This window comes from Lithobates pipiens, unplaced genomic scaffold, assembly GCF_037356315.1.
Source record: "Lithobates pipiens isolate NorthernLeopardFrog02 unplaced genomic scaffold, aLitPip1_a1.2 Scaffold_1, whole genome shotgun sequence".
NCBI lineage: Eukaryota > Metazoa > Chordata > Amphibia > Anura > Ranidae > Lithobates > Lithobates pipiens.
The window spans coordinates 214,700,807-214,715,367 of NW_027507685.1; the positions used below are offsets into that span (position 1 = coordinate 214,700,807).

Sequence of the window (14,561 nt, forward strand, 5' to 3'; positions counted from 1 at the left end):
AACTGCACTAAGCCTGTTTGATCATTTGCTAAGAGTTTTTCCAGCCAGTATATATTATTACGATTTCTTCAATTTGACAGCAAAGACCAGACAGTACTTTCATTTACAAAAAGTGATTTTATTTGAAAACAGAATCACATGAAATGAGATCATTTGTGTCCCAAACAAATGCTTGTAAAGCTTCATTAAAGAGACTGATAGAAACAGGAATCGGATGTGTTATGGCAAAGGATGACCGCACACTTATTTCTATGGAAGAAGTGACTGAACAAAGATTTGAGTAAGCCTAGCCTCCTTCACTGCTGCAGAACTACAAGTTCCAGCAGGTCATGATTTGCAGTTTCACAGCAGCTGCAGAGTCTTAGGTTGGCCAAGCAGTCTACTTGGTTTAAACAGTACAAGTGGGCAAGTCATCCTTTAGCTCACAGACACAGGTGTCAATATTAATACATAGTATTAGAAGCCAATTTTCTGCACACTCCTTAAAACAGAAGCTATTTAAGAAATTTAGCCACCATCAGAAGGCAGCTTATCAAAATAATCATTATATTAGTCCTGTATAGACACCATCCTGGTCACCAAGCTTCTTTCTGACCTATTTCATCTCGGAATATTATCCAGTGTAAACATAGGTGCAATTTGGATATATATCCCTCAAAGAATGAATGTCAGAAGGTCGTTATGTAGGTTAGTGTAGTGCCCAGGTACAGTCTCTCCCAGGGGCTTTGTGATTTGTTCAGTCCGTGCCCCACCTCATTTTTTGCACCTGGGAATTTGAGAACATTAGTCCAGGAATGGCCTCTTGTTTGGTCTTGAGTGCTAGCTCTTGTCATAAGGCACTTAGCTGTGAGTCAAGAAAATGGATCAGAGTCTATACACACACGTACTTTTTCCACCAAGCTTTAGATAGCGTTTTCATTTTGCTGGCAGTAGCGGCCACTTTTCTCTCCCGCTGGCTTTGAAGGTCAGAAAAACGGAGGCCAGAATAGATGGCCATGTCAAACACCTCTTTCAGATTCTTTTGAGTAAGAGCAGAGCATTCGACATAACCCACAGCCCCGATTTTCTCAGCAAGGGCTTTGGCAGAGGATAGGGGTACAGGTTTCTCCCGGTACCGTGCCAGCTGGATCATGACTTTGACGTCCTCCCGAAGGTCACACTGAGTACCCACTAAAACGACTGGCACATTGGGGCAGTGACATTGGATCTCAGAAATCCACTTTTCTGATATATTCTGAAAGGACGATGGGCTGACCACGCTGAAGCACAGGATGACGACGTCGGTTTTTGGGTAACAAAAGTGGCGTAGCTTGTCAAATTCATCCTGGAAAAGTAGAAAAGATTACATTTATTTCTGTTCTTTGAAACTGTAGACAACAGAGGATGCTAGAAAGAAAACAAATGGGTTCTGTTCCTATTGGTACATAATATTACAGACAGAAGAATGCTAGGAGATATAGAACTGTCCATCCATTACAGGGTAACACAGAAGGGAGCTATGGAAAATGAAGTCTGTTGCTTCCACTACATGGCCACATGACTGAGGGGTATAGGGAGCTATGGGACATGGAGCCTGTCCATTCCACTACAGGGTGACACAGACAGTAGGGATCTATGAGACATTGAACCTGTCCCTCCCACTACAATGTGACCTGGACAGTAGGGAGCTACAGGACATGGAGTCTATCCCAAACAATACAGGGTGATCCAGACAGTAGAAAGCTACGGTACATGGAGTCAGTCCCTTCCACTACTGGGTGACCCAGACAGAAAAGAGCTATGAGACATGGAACCTGACTCGCCAACTACAGGGTGACACAGTCAGAAGTGAGCTATGGGACATAGAGTCTGTCCCTTCCTCTACAGGGTGACACTGACAGCAATGGGACATAGTCTGATGCTTCCATTGCAAGGTGAAACAGAAAGAAGGGAGCTGTGAGACATGGGACCTGACTCTCCCACTACAGGGTGACACAGACAGTTGGGTTCTTTGAAACTTGGAACCTGATCCTCCTGCTACAGGGTGATACAGACCGTTGGGTGCTTTGAGACTTGGAACCTGACCTGCCCACCACAGGGTGACACAAAAAAAAGGGAGCTATGAGAAATGGGGACTTTCCCTTTCACTATAATGTGACTCAGACAGGGTGCATTGGGACTGCGCTGAGCAGCCTTGCCCAGTGCAGTCCCAACGCAAGACAAGACAGAAAGCATTGTTCCCTATGAGGCCGGTTCACAATGTGAGCTGAAAAAAACAATACTTGCAGCACTTTTTTCAGTACAACGTGGTGCAATGCAATCCATGTATTCTCACAATGCTGTTGCCAATAGATCTGTACCATAAAAGTCAAACAAATAAGTAAACAGTGCAATGTGCTGGTATTAGCACATTAGCAAACCCTTCGATATGGACCCTGCCCCTACCACCCAGAGTGACAGTGGCAGCAAGAAACAATAAAATATAAATGAATCACCAGGATTTATTGTTTATATTTTAATCTAGGACAGCGTGTGTGTCACTTTGAAGGGTAACATAAAATGCAAGGGAGCTATGAGATAGGCAGTCTGTCCTTCTCACTGCAAGGTGATACAGATGGAAGGGATCTATGCAACATGGAGTCTGCCATTCCCATTGCAGGGGGCCACAGATTGGAGGATCTATGTGACATGGAGTATGCGCCTCCCTCTGCAGGGGGACACAGATGGGAGGATCTATGTGACATGGAGTATGCGCCTCCCTCTGCAGGGTGACACAGATGGAAGGGATCTATGTGGCATGGAGTTTGCACCTCTGCAGGGTGGTTTAGATATAAGAGAACTAGGAGACGTGGAATCTGTCCCTTCTACTGCAGGGCGATACAAACAAAAGAAAGCTATGAGGCCTTGAGTCTATTTGTCCCACTGCAGGGTGACACCGATAGAAGGGAAATATGGAACGCGGAATATGCTTGCTCTGTACCTGCACTGCTAAATCACACCGTACCTGACATACCCAAGCTTGGAAGAACTGTGTCAAGTTTGGCGTGCCCCTCCCTGCTCTGCAGGGTGACGCACTAACACAGAACTATGAGCTGTAGAACCGTGCTATACCCGTGTACATGACATTCCTAGCTTGACTGAACTCTTACCTGGCCTGCGGTATCACACAGCTGCAGCTTCACTGGGGTGTTGTCAACTTGCACCAGAGCTGGAAGAAAAGAAAAAAAGAAACATTAATATACATAGGATTAGTACCCCCTGTGCAGCGGGGGCCCTATCACCCTGGGCTGTTGTATAATGCTGATTGAAAAATGATGTCATTCTGTTTGCCCTGGGGAGGAGTTGGCAGGACATGACCTTTCATTGTGGACCCTGGATCTGCATACAGACAGAATGCTGCATTGTGCATGAATTACTCTTTACTTCCTCCATGGACAAACCAGTAAAACCAAGCAATATAATAAGGTGATGGGGTTATAAAACAATTATGTAACACTATATTGCTTAGACAATGAAGTAAAATGACACCACGCCATGATATAAATGTAATAACACAGAAACTATAATAAAATGTTATTAAGGGCACACTAATATTATCTAGATAAGGGCTAAAATACAGCATTCACATGGGTAGAGCTGTGGCGTGTGATGCTATGGCAAGTTACATAAGGTCTAGTCCAAACCAGTTACTAAAATATTAGCCTTTAAGATACATTCTTGGTTAGCAGAATCGTCGAAACAAGAATTCCCCCCCAGGTAATGCAATACCCCAATATCGGATCCCTTTCTCAAGTATCCAGGACAAGGAACCTAGCCTGACTAGTAATCATAATATAGCAAAGCCAGGAAACAGGTTAAAGGCAAATAAATAATCTTTGGGACCCAAATATATTGCATACACACATACACAATGGGCCACCAGACTTGACTTGAGTGACCAGATTTTTTCAGTATACATGCATACTTATTTACAGATGGTTTGAAGGATCTAACACAACAACCTGGCCATGTATGGAGTGGGAGCATTTGTAAAAGATCACCGACAAACTTGGGAAACTTGACCTGTGTCCAGTTGTCAATTGCAATGTGGTTTTGATGCAGATTTAAGCTAATACTTTAAACCCAATAGAAAGCTTACTCAACTGGACTATGCCGGACTATACACAGGGCTTATTTTTCAAACAAAATTTCAACACCGTCACAATTCTCAGAATTTGGGAGTGAACAAACAAACGTAGCATTTTGGGTCACTGGTTTGATTTATCTGGTATTGTTCCCAAATCCCGATCATTTGAACATGGAACAGCAGAAGATATTCCTTAGATTGCGAATTTCTCTCCTGAACGATTGCCCATATTACGAACCTTTCTCAAAAGCTACCACCTGGAAAGAATGATTTACCGACAAACTAGTAAACCATTTTTACTGAGCTTTTACATCTTTATTCTTTAGCAGTGGTTCTTGTATCTGGAATATTATGTTTGTATTCAAAGAATCAACACTGAATATTAAAATGTATTTCACTCCAGTTTTGCGCTTGTCGGTGAAAACCAGTACCTCCAAGGGGGAGATCATTTAAATCAGATACAAGGATAGGAAACCCCTAAATTTCGCCTATTAAGTCAACTTGATTTCCACTACAATACAGTCAAGAGTGAACCTACCTGAGAAGTCATCGAAAGCCGTAGGAATGTATCGAGTCGGGTAGCCATTGGTGGTATAGCTGACCAGAAGGCTGGTCTTGCCCACCGCACCATCTCCCAGAAGCACGCATTTCAGGTTCCTCTCTTGACACCCAGCTGTAGGTAGAGGCTTAGGCTTGTGTGGTGGCACAGGGGGTGCAAAGTGTGACGTGTACTCCATGGTTAGGTCTTGAGGGGGCATGGTCCTCTGGTTAAAGGGTGTCCACCTTGCCAGGTCTGCACAGGTATTCTGACCAGGAAGGCAGAGAACACTTTTTAAAAAGGTTTTTTTTTTTTTCTTTCCCCCTCCCTCTTTGTGAAAAAGACACCCCTGCACTCCTGGGAACTCAGCAGGCTGAGAGCTGGGATCAGGAGAGGGAGGAGCTGTAGACAGGCTTGGATAATCAATGTGGAGAGATGAAGAGAACTAAAGGATTTGAAGCGGTTGGGGGAGGTGAAAGCAAAGGGAGGAGGGGAGCTCTGGGGGGTGGGATAGAGAGCTGTGCCTCTCACAGGACGGTTTTGCATAGAAATGGAAAAAAGGGATTGTGCTCTATAAAGTTGGCTCACACAAACACTGCTCCCTCTAAGCTGGGACAGGGTAATGGAGGAGTTAAAGCTTGCAGCTCTGCTCCACCCTGAAGGCTGCATTGAGGATCTGCTGTTTCTGTCCTGCACAATGGACTCTGAACTTTAACTCTCGCCTTCCCTTCTGTCAGCTTTTAGAGAAGGGACAACATCCTGCTTTAGTGCTTTGTCAGTGTTATCGTATTATTTTATACTTTAAACAGCTGGAAACCTCTACTGCGTGCGTCAGAAGCCCAAAAAGTGCATAGACTTATTCCCCATACTTGTTAAAAGTGTATGAAGGTTCTAAACATTTGATTGATAAGAAACTTTCTCAGTCTTACCTATATCTTGTTGGCTGAAATGTTCACCTAAACTAATGTCAAGAAAGTACCCCAAATCCAATCTGTCAAGTACCTGTAGGGTATTTATAAGTTAAATAAAATTGCTACATTTTAAAATACTAGTAAAAAGTAAAAGTAAAAAGTTTTGCACTTGCACATAGGTGTCAAAAAGTTGTTTGATGCAGTATGAAGCCTCCATTCACACATGAGCACTTTGTCATGAAATACCAAAGCGCAATAATACTCAAAATTAACCACTTTCAGACCGGACCAATTTGCTGGTCAAAGACCAGACCACTTTTTGCGATTCGGCACTGCGTCGCTTTAACTGACAATTGCGCGGTCGTGCGACGTGGCTTCCAAACAAAATTAACGTCCTTTTTTTCCCACAAATAGAGCTTTCTTTTGGTGGTATTTGATCACCCCTGCGGTTTTTATTTTTTGCGCTATAAACAGTTTAGGCCGATACGTATTCTTCTACATATTTTTGGTAAAAAAAATCGCAATAAGCGATTATTGATTGGTTTGCGCAAAAGTTATAGCGTTTACAAAATAGGGATAGTTTTATAGCATTTTTATTAATAATTTTTTATTATTTTTTTTTTTACTAGTAATGGCGGCGATTTGCGATTTTTATTGTGACTGCGACATTGTGGGGGACCCATCGGACATTTTTGACACATTTTTGGGACCATTGTCATTTATACAGTAATCACTGCTATATAAATGCAGTGATTCCTGTGTAAATGACACTGGCAGTGAAAGGGTTAACCAGTGGGTGGCAGTGTAGGGGTTAAGTGTTCCTAGGGGTGTGTTACTAACTGTGGGGGGGTTGGGCTTTCATTTAGTGTACACTGATCTCTGCTCCAATCACATGGAGCAGAGATCAGCGTCACTAGTTGCTAGGCAGAATGGAAAAATGTTGTTTATACAGCATTTCCTCCATTCGGCCGCTCCGTGAGACGATCGCGGGGATGCCCGCGGCGATCGAGTCTGCGGGTCCCGCGACCGGACTCACGGGGGTCCCGACCAGCGCGGGAGCGCGCCGCCGGCGGCGCGCTCCCGATGGCACGGCGGCAACTAATATTGGACGTACATGTACGCCAATATGCCTGCCCGTGCCATTCTGTCGACGTACATCGTCGTGCGCTGGTCGGGAAGTGGTTAAGAATCCCAACATTCCCAATGGGCCTGTTCATACCTAAGCATTGTATTGCCTATCACCTGTTGGAAAAAGTGCTTGAGCTTCTAATGCCGCGTACATACAATCGAATTGTCCGGCGTACTTAGTCCGGTAAACAATCCGGCGGATAGTCCGGCTGACTTTCTACCAAACGGACTTGGCCACACACGGACACATAGAAAGTCCGGCGTTTGCTAGCGCGATGACGTACAGCATGTACGACGGGACTAGAAAAAGGAAGTTCAATAGCCAGTAGCCAATAGCTTCCTTCTCGTACTTGCTTCTGAGCATGCATCATTCTTAGTCCGCCGGACTAGCATACTCACGAACGTATTGTCCACTGAAAACCCAAGTCCGGCGGAAAGATTGGACTGCAAAACTACTTTCTAAGTCCACGAGACTTTACGCTGAGAAAGTCCGCTGAAGCCCACACACGATCGGATTGTCCGGTGAAATGCGTTTAGCGGACTAAGTACGCCGGACAATTCGATCGCGTGTACGCGGCATTAGGGGCTGAATTGCATGCTTTGGCTTTTGCTTTAGGATTTAATCACAGTACCTGAAAATCAGGTGCTTACGTGGGGCCAAAAACATGCAAATCTGCTCCTGTACTGCTTGTCACACATACAAAAGCACCCAAAAATGCCTCCAGGTCTACTGTTTAAGGTGAATGGGGGCTCAGTGTTCTATTCCTCTAGTGCCGAAGAGAGAATAAAAGAAAATATTGGTTTCTATGCCAGCAGCACCCATTTTTATTTGCCCAATTTTTTATGAATCTGCCTTAAAGAAGTAAAGTATTCAATAGACAGTGGATGTTCTTCTCAAAGCAATCCAACTGCCAGCAGCTTGAAATGATCTTGTCTACTGCTTAAAAAAATAGAGGTTCCTTGAAACAGAAGAGGTTTTATGAGCCTTTCTCAAGCAGGGTTCTGTGGAAGGCTAGAGTTCCTCAAGAAGTTGCTAGGGGGTCCCTTCAGCAATGAGCAATTTTTGCCTCTCAGATAAGTAACCACTGGCACCAATGATCCTTTTAGCTATCTGTAAGGAGGGCATTCTTCCCACTGACCACCAATGTATGGAGCATTCATCCCATTGACCCTCATGCTAATGTACCATTAGTGGTAGATATAATAATTATTAGCAGGGGTCCCCTAAGCCCCCAATGGTTGTTCCATGTTAAAAAGGTCAGGAAAGGCTGGGTTATATACTTACCTTATTATTGACTCATGTCTCCTATGTTTGCTGCGTTCCAACATTGCTTACTTTATCAGGCTCTACACCACTAAACACTTCCAGGAAAGTAAGATCCTGTGTACCTTGCCTTGCGCTTTGATTCCTTCCTACTACCCCTATGTCAATGCGTCGTAAGATGGAACCACAACATGAGACAATGGCACACAGGTATCTGACACTACCAGAAGTGCTGAGCACTGAAGAGTTTCACGGATGCTTCATCTGTGGAATGGAGTAAGGGTGGGAGACACTGGCTGCCAACGAGGTGAATATAATACTTCTAATGCAGGGGATATTTATTTGGAATTTTGTAATGGGCAGGGTCACTGGCTCTCACTTTTCTTCCCTCCGTTCATACAAACTTACACAATCTGCAGATGGCTTGTGCAAACACTGAACAACTGTCCAAACTTCTTGAAATCACAGGTACCAAACAACTTGCACCCATTGGTTACAGGTACATGAAACATGGGCCTCCAATTTAGTCAGCTGAAACGATTGACATTTGTTGTAACATTTTTTATTTTTATCAGTGAATGCGTAAAATGATTATCACATGGGTACAAACGACATACAGTATGTTATGGTCATGGTAAGTACTATATGATTTTAACTTAGGCTGTGTTTATATCCCTAAGTGCTTCTTCTATTCATGAGTACATTACTGTATGTGCATACTTTTTGTGGACTCCACCTTAGTGTTAATGTACTCCCTGTAGTTCTGTATTCATTTGTGTGAGTGATGACAGCAAGAAGACATTGAAAACAGATCTTCTGGTTGAGTTTCTTACCTAGGTTTCCATGAGAACCCTTTAGGGAACCATTTCGTCTATTACGAATAGAGTATGAGCTGAGCCTTAGTACAAACTATCAATGTTGACAATTTTCCCTTGTTCTTGTTTTTTTTTTTTTTTTGTTACAATTTTTTTTCCCCTTGTAGCTTGTAGAGCTTGAAGAGACAGGCACTTTATTGAATAGTCCTAGATGCAATACCAGGATTCACCCTCAGGTGGTGCTAAAGCTCAAATGGTAAACTGTTGGGCCAGGCTGTAGTGAAATTGAGTAGGTTTAGCAGTGAGGATCCTTGTGTTTCTACGCAAAGGAGTCAAAAGCACAGAAGAAGTTTTTGGTAATGAACCAAAAATTTATATTCCACCTCTTTGTATATAAATACAACTGCAGCTCCATGCAAATGTTTTGAGGCCAGCAGCTGAAGTGATTACGTCATATTGACATCCTGCCTGCAATTACATGCAAACTAATAGGCATATTGACTTCCATGGGAAAGAGATTTGTGTTACTAAGTTATGCTCTTCCAATCAATTTGACAGCCTTCTAAAAAAAAAGCAAAGAATACATGGAATTTTATGGTTATTGAGTGTTTAGTCATGGTGTTCTTGTGCCACGCATGTAAGGAACAGCTGGTGCCACACTCATATCCAACCAGAAGAGATCCCACAGGCTTACATTGTGTGAAAAGATTGTTCATGGAGCCAGTGGTGTGTAGAGCGGATCAGTAACATTGCAGAGAAGTCCTCACATGCCCAGCTGTCAATCAAGCTTCCTGAAGTCACTGCAAGAGATGTGTAGATTTGGATGATGTAATGGTGGTGCACCTTCGTAAGACAGTGCTCACCAGAAATGTTAAAAAATACTTATTCAACAGCTCCTGTTACAATCAAAATGATGGTCCCAGGTTTAGGAGATGCAAATGTGTATTGTGTATAACCATTTGATTATTTCAAGAAAAATGGACATGCCAGAAGATTGTCCATCCTGTGGAAAAAGAATGAAAAATTCTAGATTTGCATCAATTATTATCTTTGAGTTTTAGATTTTATTGGAACAGAACAGATAGTACAGCTGTTGACAAATTACAATAGGGTGTTGATGGTATAGGTCAGCTTTTCTCAACCAGGCTTCTGTGGAATCCTAGGGTTCATCTAGAACAGCCTTTCTTAACTTTTTCAACACAGAGGAACCCCTTGAAATAGTTCTCCGGTCTTGAGGAACCCCTGCTAATAATTATAAGTCTACAACTCATGATACATTAGTGTGATGGTCATTGGGAACAATTACCTCCTTACAGATAGCTAAAAAGATTAATGGTGTCAGTCGGAACTTATCTGAGAGGCAGAAATTGCCCAATGCTGAAGGAACCCCTAGCAACCTCTGGAGGAACCCTAGGGATCCACGGAACCCTGGTTGAGAATCACTGATCTAGGAATTGCTAGGGGTTCCTTTGCAATGAGCAAATTCTGCCTCTTAAATAGGTAACAATTGCCACCAGCTATCTGTAAGGAGGAGATTCTGCCCAACGGCCACAAATATATTCTGCCCAGTGACCATCATACCAATGTATGGAAGAGCCCTGGAGCCATTCTAAAAAAAATGTAAACACAATTTTGAGTTTTAAGGCCAGAATTCTCACTTTGAAACTCAGAATTGTGATTAATAAATATTAGGATGGCCCAAATTTATAATCTCAGAATTCTGACTTTGAAACTCAAACTCTTCCATACATATGTACTGTGAGTTGTACATAATAAAATATTTATAAGTAGGTGGTCCATAAAACCAGAGAGTTATTTCAAGGGTTCTTCAATGTTACAAAGATTGAGGAAATCTGGTATGAAGCACACTTAATGAAGTAAACATATATTGTAGATTAGGGTTTTAATTTGTAGTTTAAGACAACCGTGATTGATTTTCCCTAAGCATAACACTCATTTTCCACCTGTCGGGAGTGTGCACAATACCACAGTGTGGTCTTTATACAAATTGTGTGAGAAGCGGTGTTTGAGGGTCATAGTATTTAACACCCCGATCACACAGCAATTTTTTCAGCAAGGTTCCACTAAAGATCCTCTGTGTTTCTCGGATAAACAGATGTTCCATTGTAAATATTCAATTTCCATAAACTGCTTTTGTATGCCTGTAGTCACCAGCAGAATCAAACGTTCATACAGAAATCTCTCACCAGAACATTTAATAGTACTATTATGAATTTTCCAATTTCATAAAAAAACTCTGAAAATTTTTGTTCAATTAACATGCCATTATTTTGAATTCTAAATTCAGTTTCAGTACAATTGTTCCTGAATGAAAATCACATTCACAGTTACAATTTTATTTGTTTGTTCTCCTTCAATTTTCCTTGTCGCTACGGTCAAAAATTGTATGATTTTTTTTTATCTGAAAATTGTCCAAAAACAAATTATTTCCAAAAACATCTACTGGGGTGTTACCAGAAAAAGACAGATCCCGTACTCACAACAATTGGCAAGAGCTGAGTGGAACTCAAAACATGACCTCCTGCCATGTCCTCCCCGCAAAGATAATGGCTAAAGTCCTGTACACACAAGAAGAATATCTTACAAAAAAATTCCACTTCCAAATGGATCGTACGATAATCCGATTATTAATAAACATCGTATAAAATTTTCTGAAGGGACAAACACAAATATTTTTTCCGTACCATACCAGATCGTACGATTTTCGTTTAATCGACAGTTTTCCGTCCGAAAATATAATACAAATAGACTAAATCACTTCTGAATTTTTATTCTGTCATATGAGAATTTTCATACTTTAGTAACCTATTCATTTTCAATATGGAAATTAGCATAAAAAAAAAATAATCTGACAATTATCGCATGTACTAGGCTTTAAAGCGGTGTTCCGCCCCCAAAAAAATAAAAATAAAAGCCAGCTACACATACTGCAGCTGCTGGCTATTAACAATAGGACACTTACCTGTCTTGGAGTCCAGTGATGTCAGCACTGCAGCTGATGTTTCCAACAGCTGTCGGGTGCTGCCACCGCCATTGCGGGTAAGGGTACCTGACAGTGTAGCCTTACGGCTTCACGCCAGGAACCCTATTGTGCATGCGTGAGGCTCCTCTTTCCTACTGGCCCGGCAACAGGGAGAGGAGGAGGGAGCCCCGCGGTGATGTTACGGGCCACGGCCTGGACTTCTCAAAGTGGGAACAGGATACCTGTCAAAGACTCCTTCCCCAAAAGGTGGCAATTGTGGCACTGGAGGGGGAGAGGAGACAAATGAGCGGACGTTCCATTTTTGGGTGGAACTCCGCTTTAAGGTAAAGGATTTTTTTTGCAGTTAAGTGTATTAAAAAGTATGTAAATGCAATGCAAATGCATATAAATACAACCAGTAACAAAAAAGAAAAAAGAAAATAATGCCTAAAAAAGCACTGCAGATGTACTGCAGATGCACTGCAAATGCATTACAAATGCATGTAAACGTACATGCGATACCGCACACTAAAGTGGGGATTGTGGTGTACTGTAAAGAAGCCCTGATTGTAGTGGCAGATATAGTCGTGTATACATGCATTTAGAGTTTCCAATCGCATCCTGGACGCACGGAAATCTTCTCCTAAACACACAATGTGAATGGCACTTTTGGAAAATCATCTCATGCATTTACATGTCTTTGTAAATGTCCTCTAAATGCATTAAAAAAAAACAGGTTTGACAATGCCAGGGTGAACGAGGCCTTAGCCAGCAAGGTTAGAAGGCTGTAGGCTCTGTGTCCTTTGTAAAGAATCTGCTCGGACTTGTCCAGCGTGTATATTGATCATGTGATTGTCACAGGGTAATGCGTTCTCTTTAACATGTGGCAAATCCATCACAAGTCACACGGATATCCCCTCTGCTCAGAATTATCACCCGAGGTGTGAATTGCGACACTTTGCCAGGCGTGCCCTCAGCATCTGTCCACCCCCCCCACCCCCCAAACCCCTGACTCCACACACAACAGCTGTGTTCTGAGGTAGAAGCCCACCCAGTATGTGCTTATCCAAACACAGCTACTAGATGGACATGGCGTGGGCCAACCCTGTCCTGGGTCATACAGTATATTCCATATTGTGTCACTGGAGATTTCGTTTGTTTTGTGGTAAAAATTGTTTCACACAAAACAGGAAAGTTGTCGTGTGCCAGTGTGATCATTTGGTATTAGTGCGAGTTGTCTGACAGAAAACATAAAAGCCTGTATCAGATTTTCACCTCATGTAACCCAAAGGAACTGCACGTGGTACAAAAGATTTCTGTGTGACTTTAAAACAGCGGCCATTACATGCTGTGCGATCTGAGTCAAATGTGGACCCCCCCATTGGAATCAAAAGAAAACGTTATTTTCAGTGCAGGCATATGTGTGGCTCACATTTAGGCCTTGTTAGCACACAGGGCAAACTACAGCCTACACCAACCAAGGGTGGTTTTACCATGCACAGGTGTTCTGTGCATCCCTGTGCCAGCAATTTAATTTATGTCAATTGGGATGCAGCGGATGCACAGGCACAGCTGCTGCTCCTAATTGGCTTGGAACGCACACTATCTGCATTCATGGCCATGCACACGCACCTGCACGGATGTCAAATTGGGAGCAGTGGCTGTGCATGTGCAGGCCCTATGTCCCAATTGACATGAATGGGACTGCCCAAACTTTTGAAGAGCGAGGGCCACTTTAAAGTGGTAGTAAACTGCGGCTGTTTAACCACTTAAGGACTGCCTCACGCCGTTATACGTCGGCAGAATGGCATGGCTGGGCACAAGCACGTACAGGTACGTTGCCCTTTAAGAGCCCAGCCATGGGTCACGGGCGCGCTCGGGTGGCGCACTCGCGACTCGGTCCTGAGCTCTGGGACCGTGGCTGCGGGACCCGCGGACCTGATCGCCGGCGGTGTCCCGCGATCAGGTCACAGAGCTGAAGAACGGGGAGAGGCAAGTGTAAACAAACCTCTCCCCATGCTTCCTAGTTGCCTGTCACTGATCGTCTGTTCTCTGTCATAGGGAACGACAATCAGTGATGTCACACGCCAAGCCACGCCCCCCTACAGTAAAAAAAACACACATTAGGTCACACTTAACCCCTACGCTGCCCCCTAGTGTTAACCCCTTCACTGCCAGTGACATTTTTACAGTAATCAATACATTTTTAATCGCACTGATCGCTGTATTAACGCCACTGGTCCCAAAAATGTGTCAAAATTGTGCGACGTGTCCATCATAATGTCACAGTCACAATAAAAATCGCTGATCGCTGCCATTACTAGTAAAAAAAAATTATTAATAAAAATGCCATAAAACTATCCCCTATTTTGTAGATGCTATAACTTTTGCGCAAACCAATCAATAAACACTTATTGCGATTTTTTTTTTACCAAAAATATGTAGAAGACTACATTTTGGCCTAAACTAAGGAAAAAAAATGTTCTTTTATATATTTTCTGGGGATATTTATTACAGCAAAAAGTAACAAATATTGCATTTTTTTCAAAATTGTCGCTCTATTTTTGTTTATAGCGCAAAAAATAAAACCGCAGGGCTGATCAAATACCACCAAAAGAAAGCTCTATTTGTGGAAAAAAAGGACGGCAATTTTGTTATGGAGCGACAATTGCATAATGTGCCAGTATGCATCACATACTAGCACATTATGAAATACTTACCGCTGAGAGGGCTGACATTGCCCCCCTGTCATTCTTCTTGCACATGCATGCAGGAGCCAGTGGTTCCGACACAAAGCTCTGAAGGTCCGACAAGGAA

General features: G+C 42.8%; 1 protein-coding gene and 1 long non-coding RNA gene across 2 annotated transcripts in view; one reads left to right on the forward strand and one right to left on the reverse strand.

The window, feature by feature from the left end:
- Nucleotides 1-14,561, forward strand: part of LOC143983039 (uncharacterized) — a 292,655-nt gene that overhangs the window by 229,903 nt on the left and 48,191 nt on the right. The window lies entirely within an intron of this gene.
- RHOU (ras homolog family member U) lies at nt 98-5,072 on the reverse strand. The gene is made up of 3 exons (XM_077482187.1): nt 4,644-5,072; nt 3,129-3,187; nt 98-1,324 (listed from the first exon to the last, which is right to left on the reverse strand). Exons 1-3 carry the CDS (start codon nt 4,861-4,863, stop codon nt 872-874), a joined length of 732 nt encoding a protein of 243 aa, XP_077338313.1. The 5' UTR covers nt 4,864-5,072; the 3' UTR covers nt 98-871.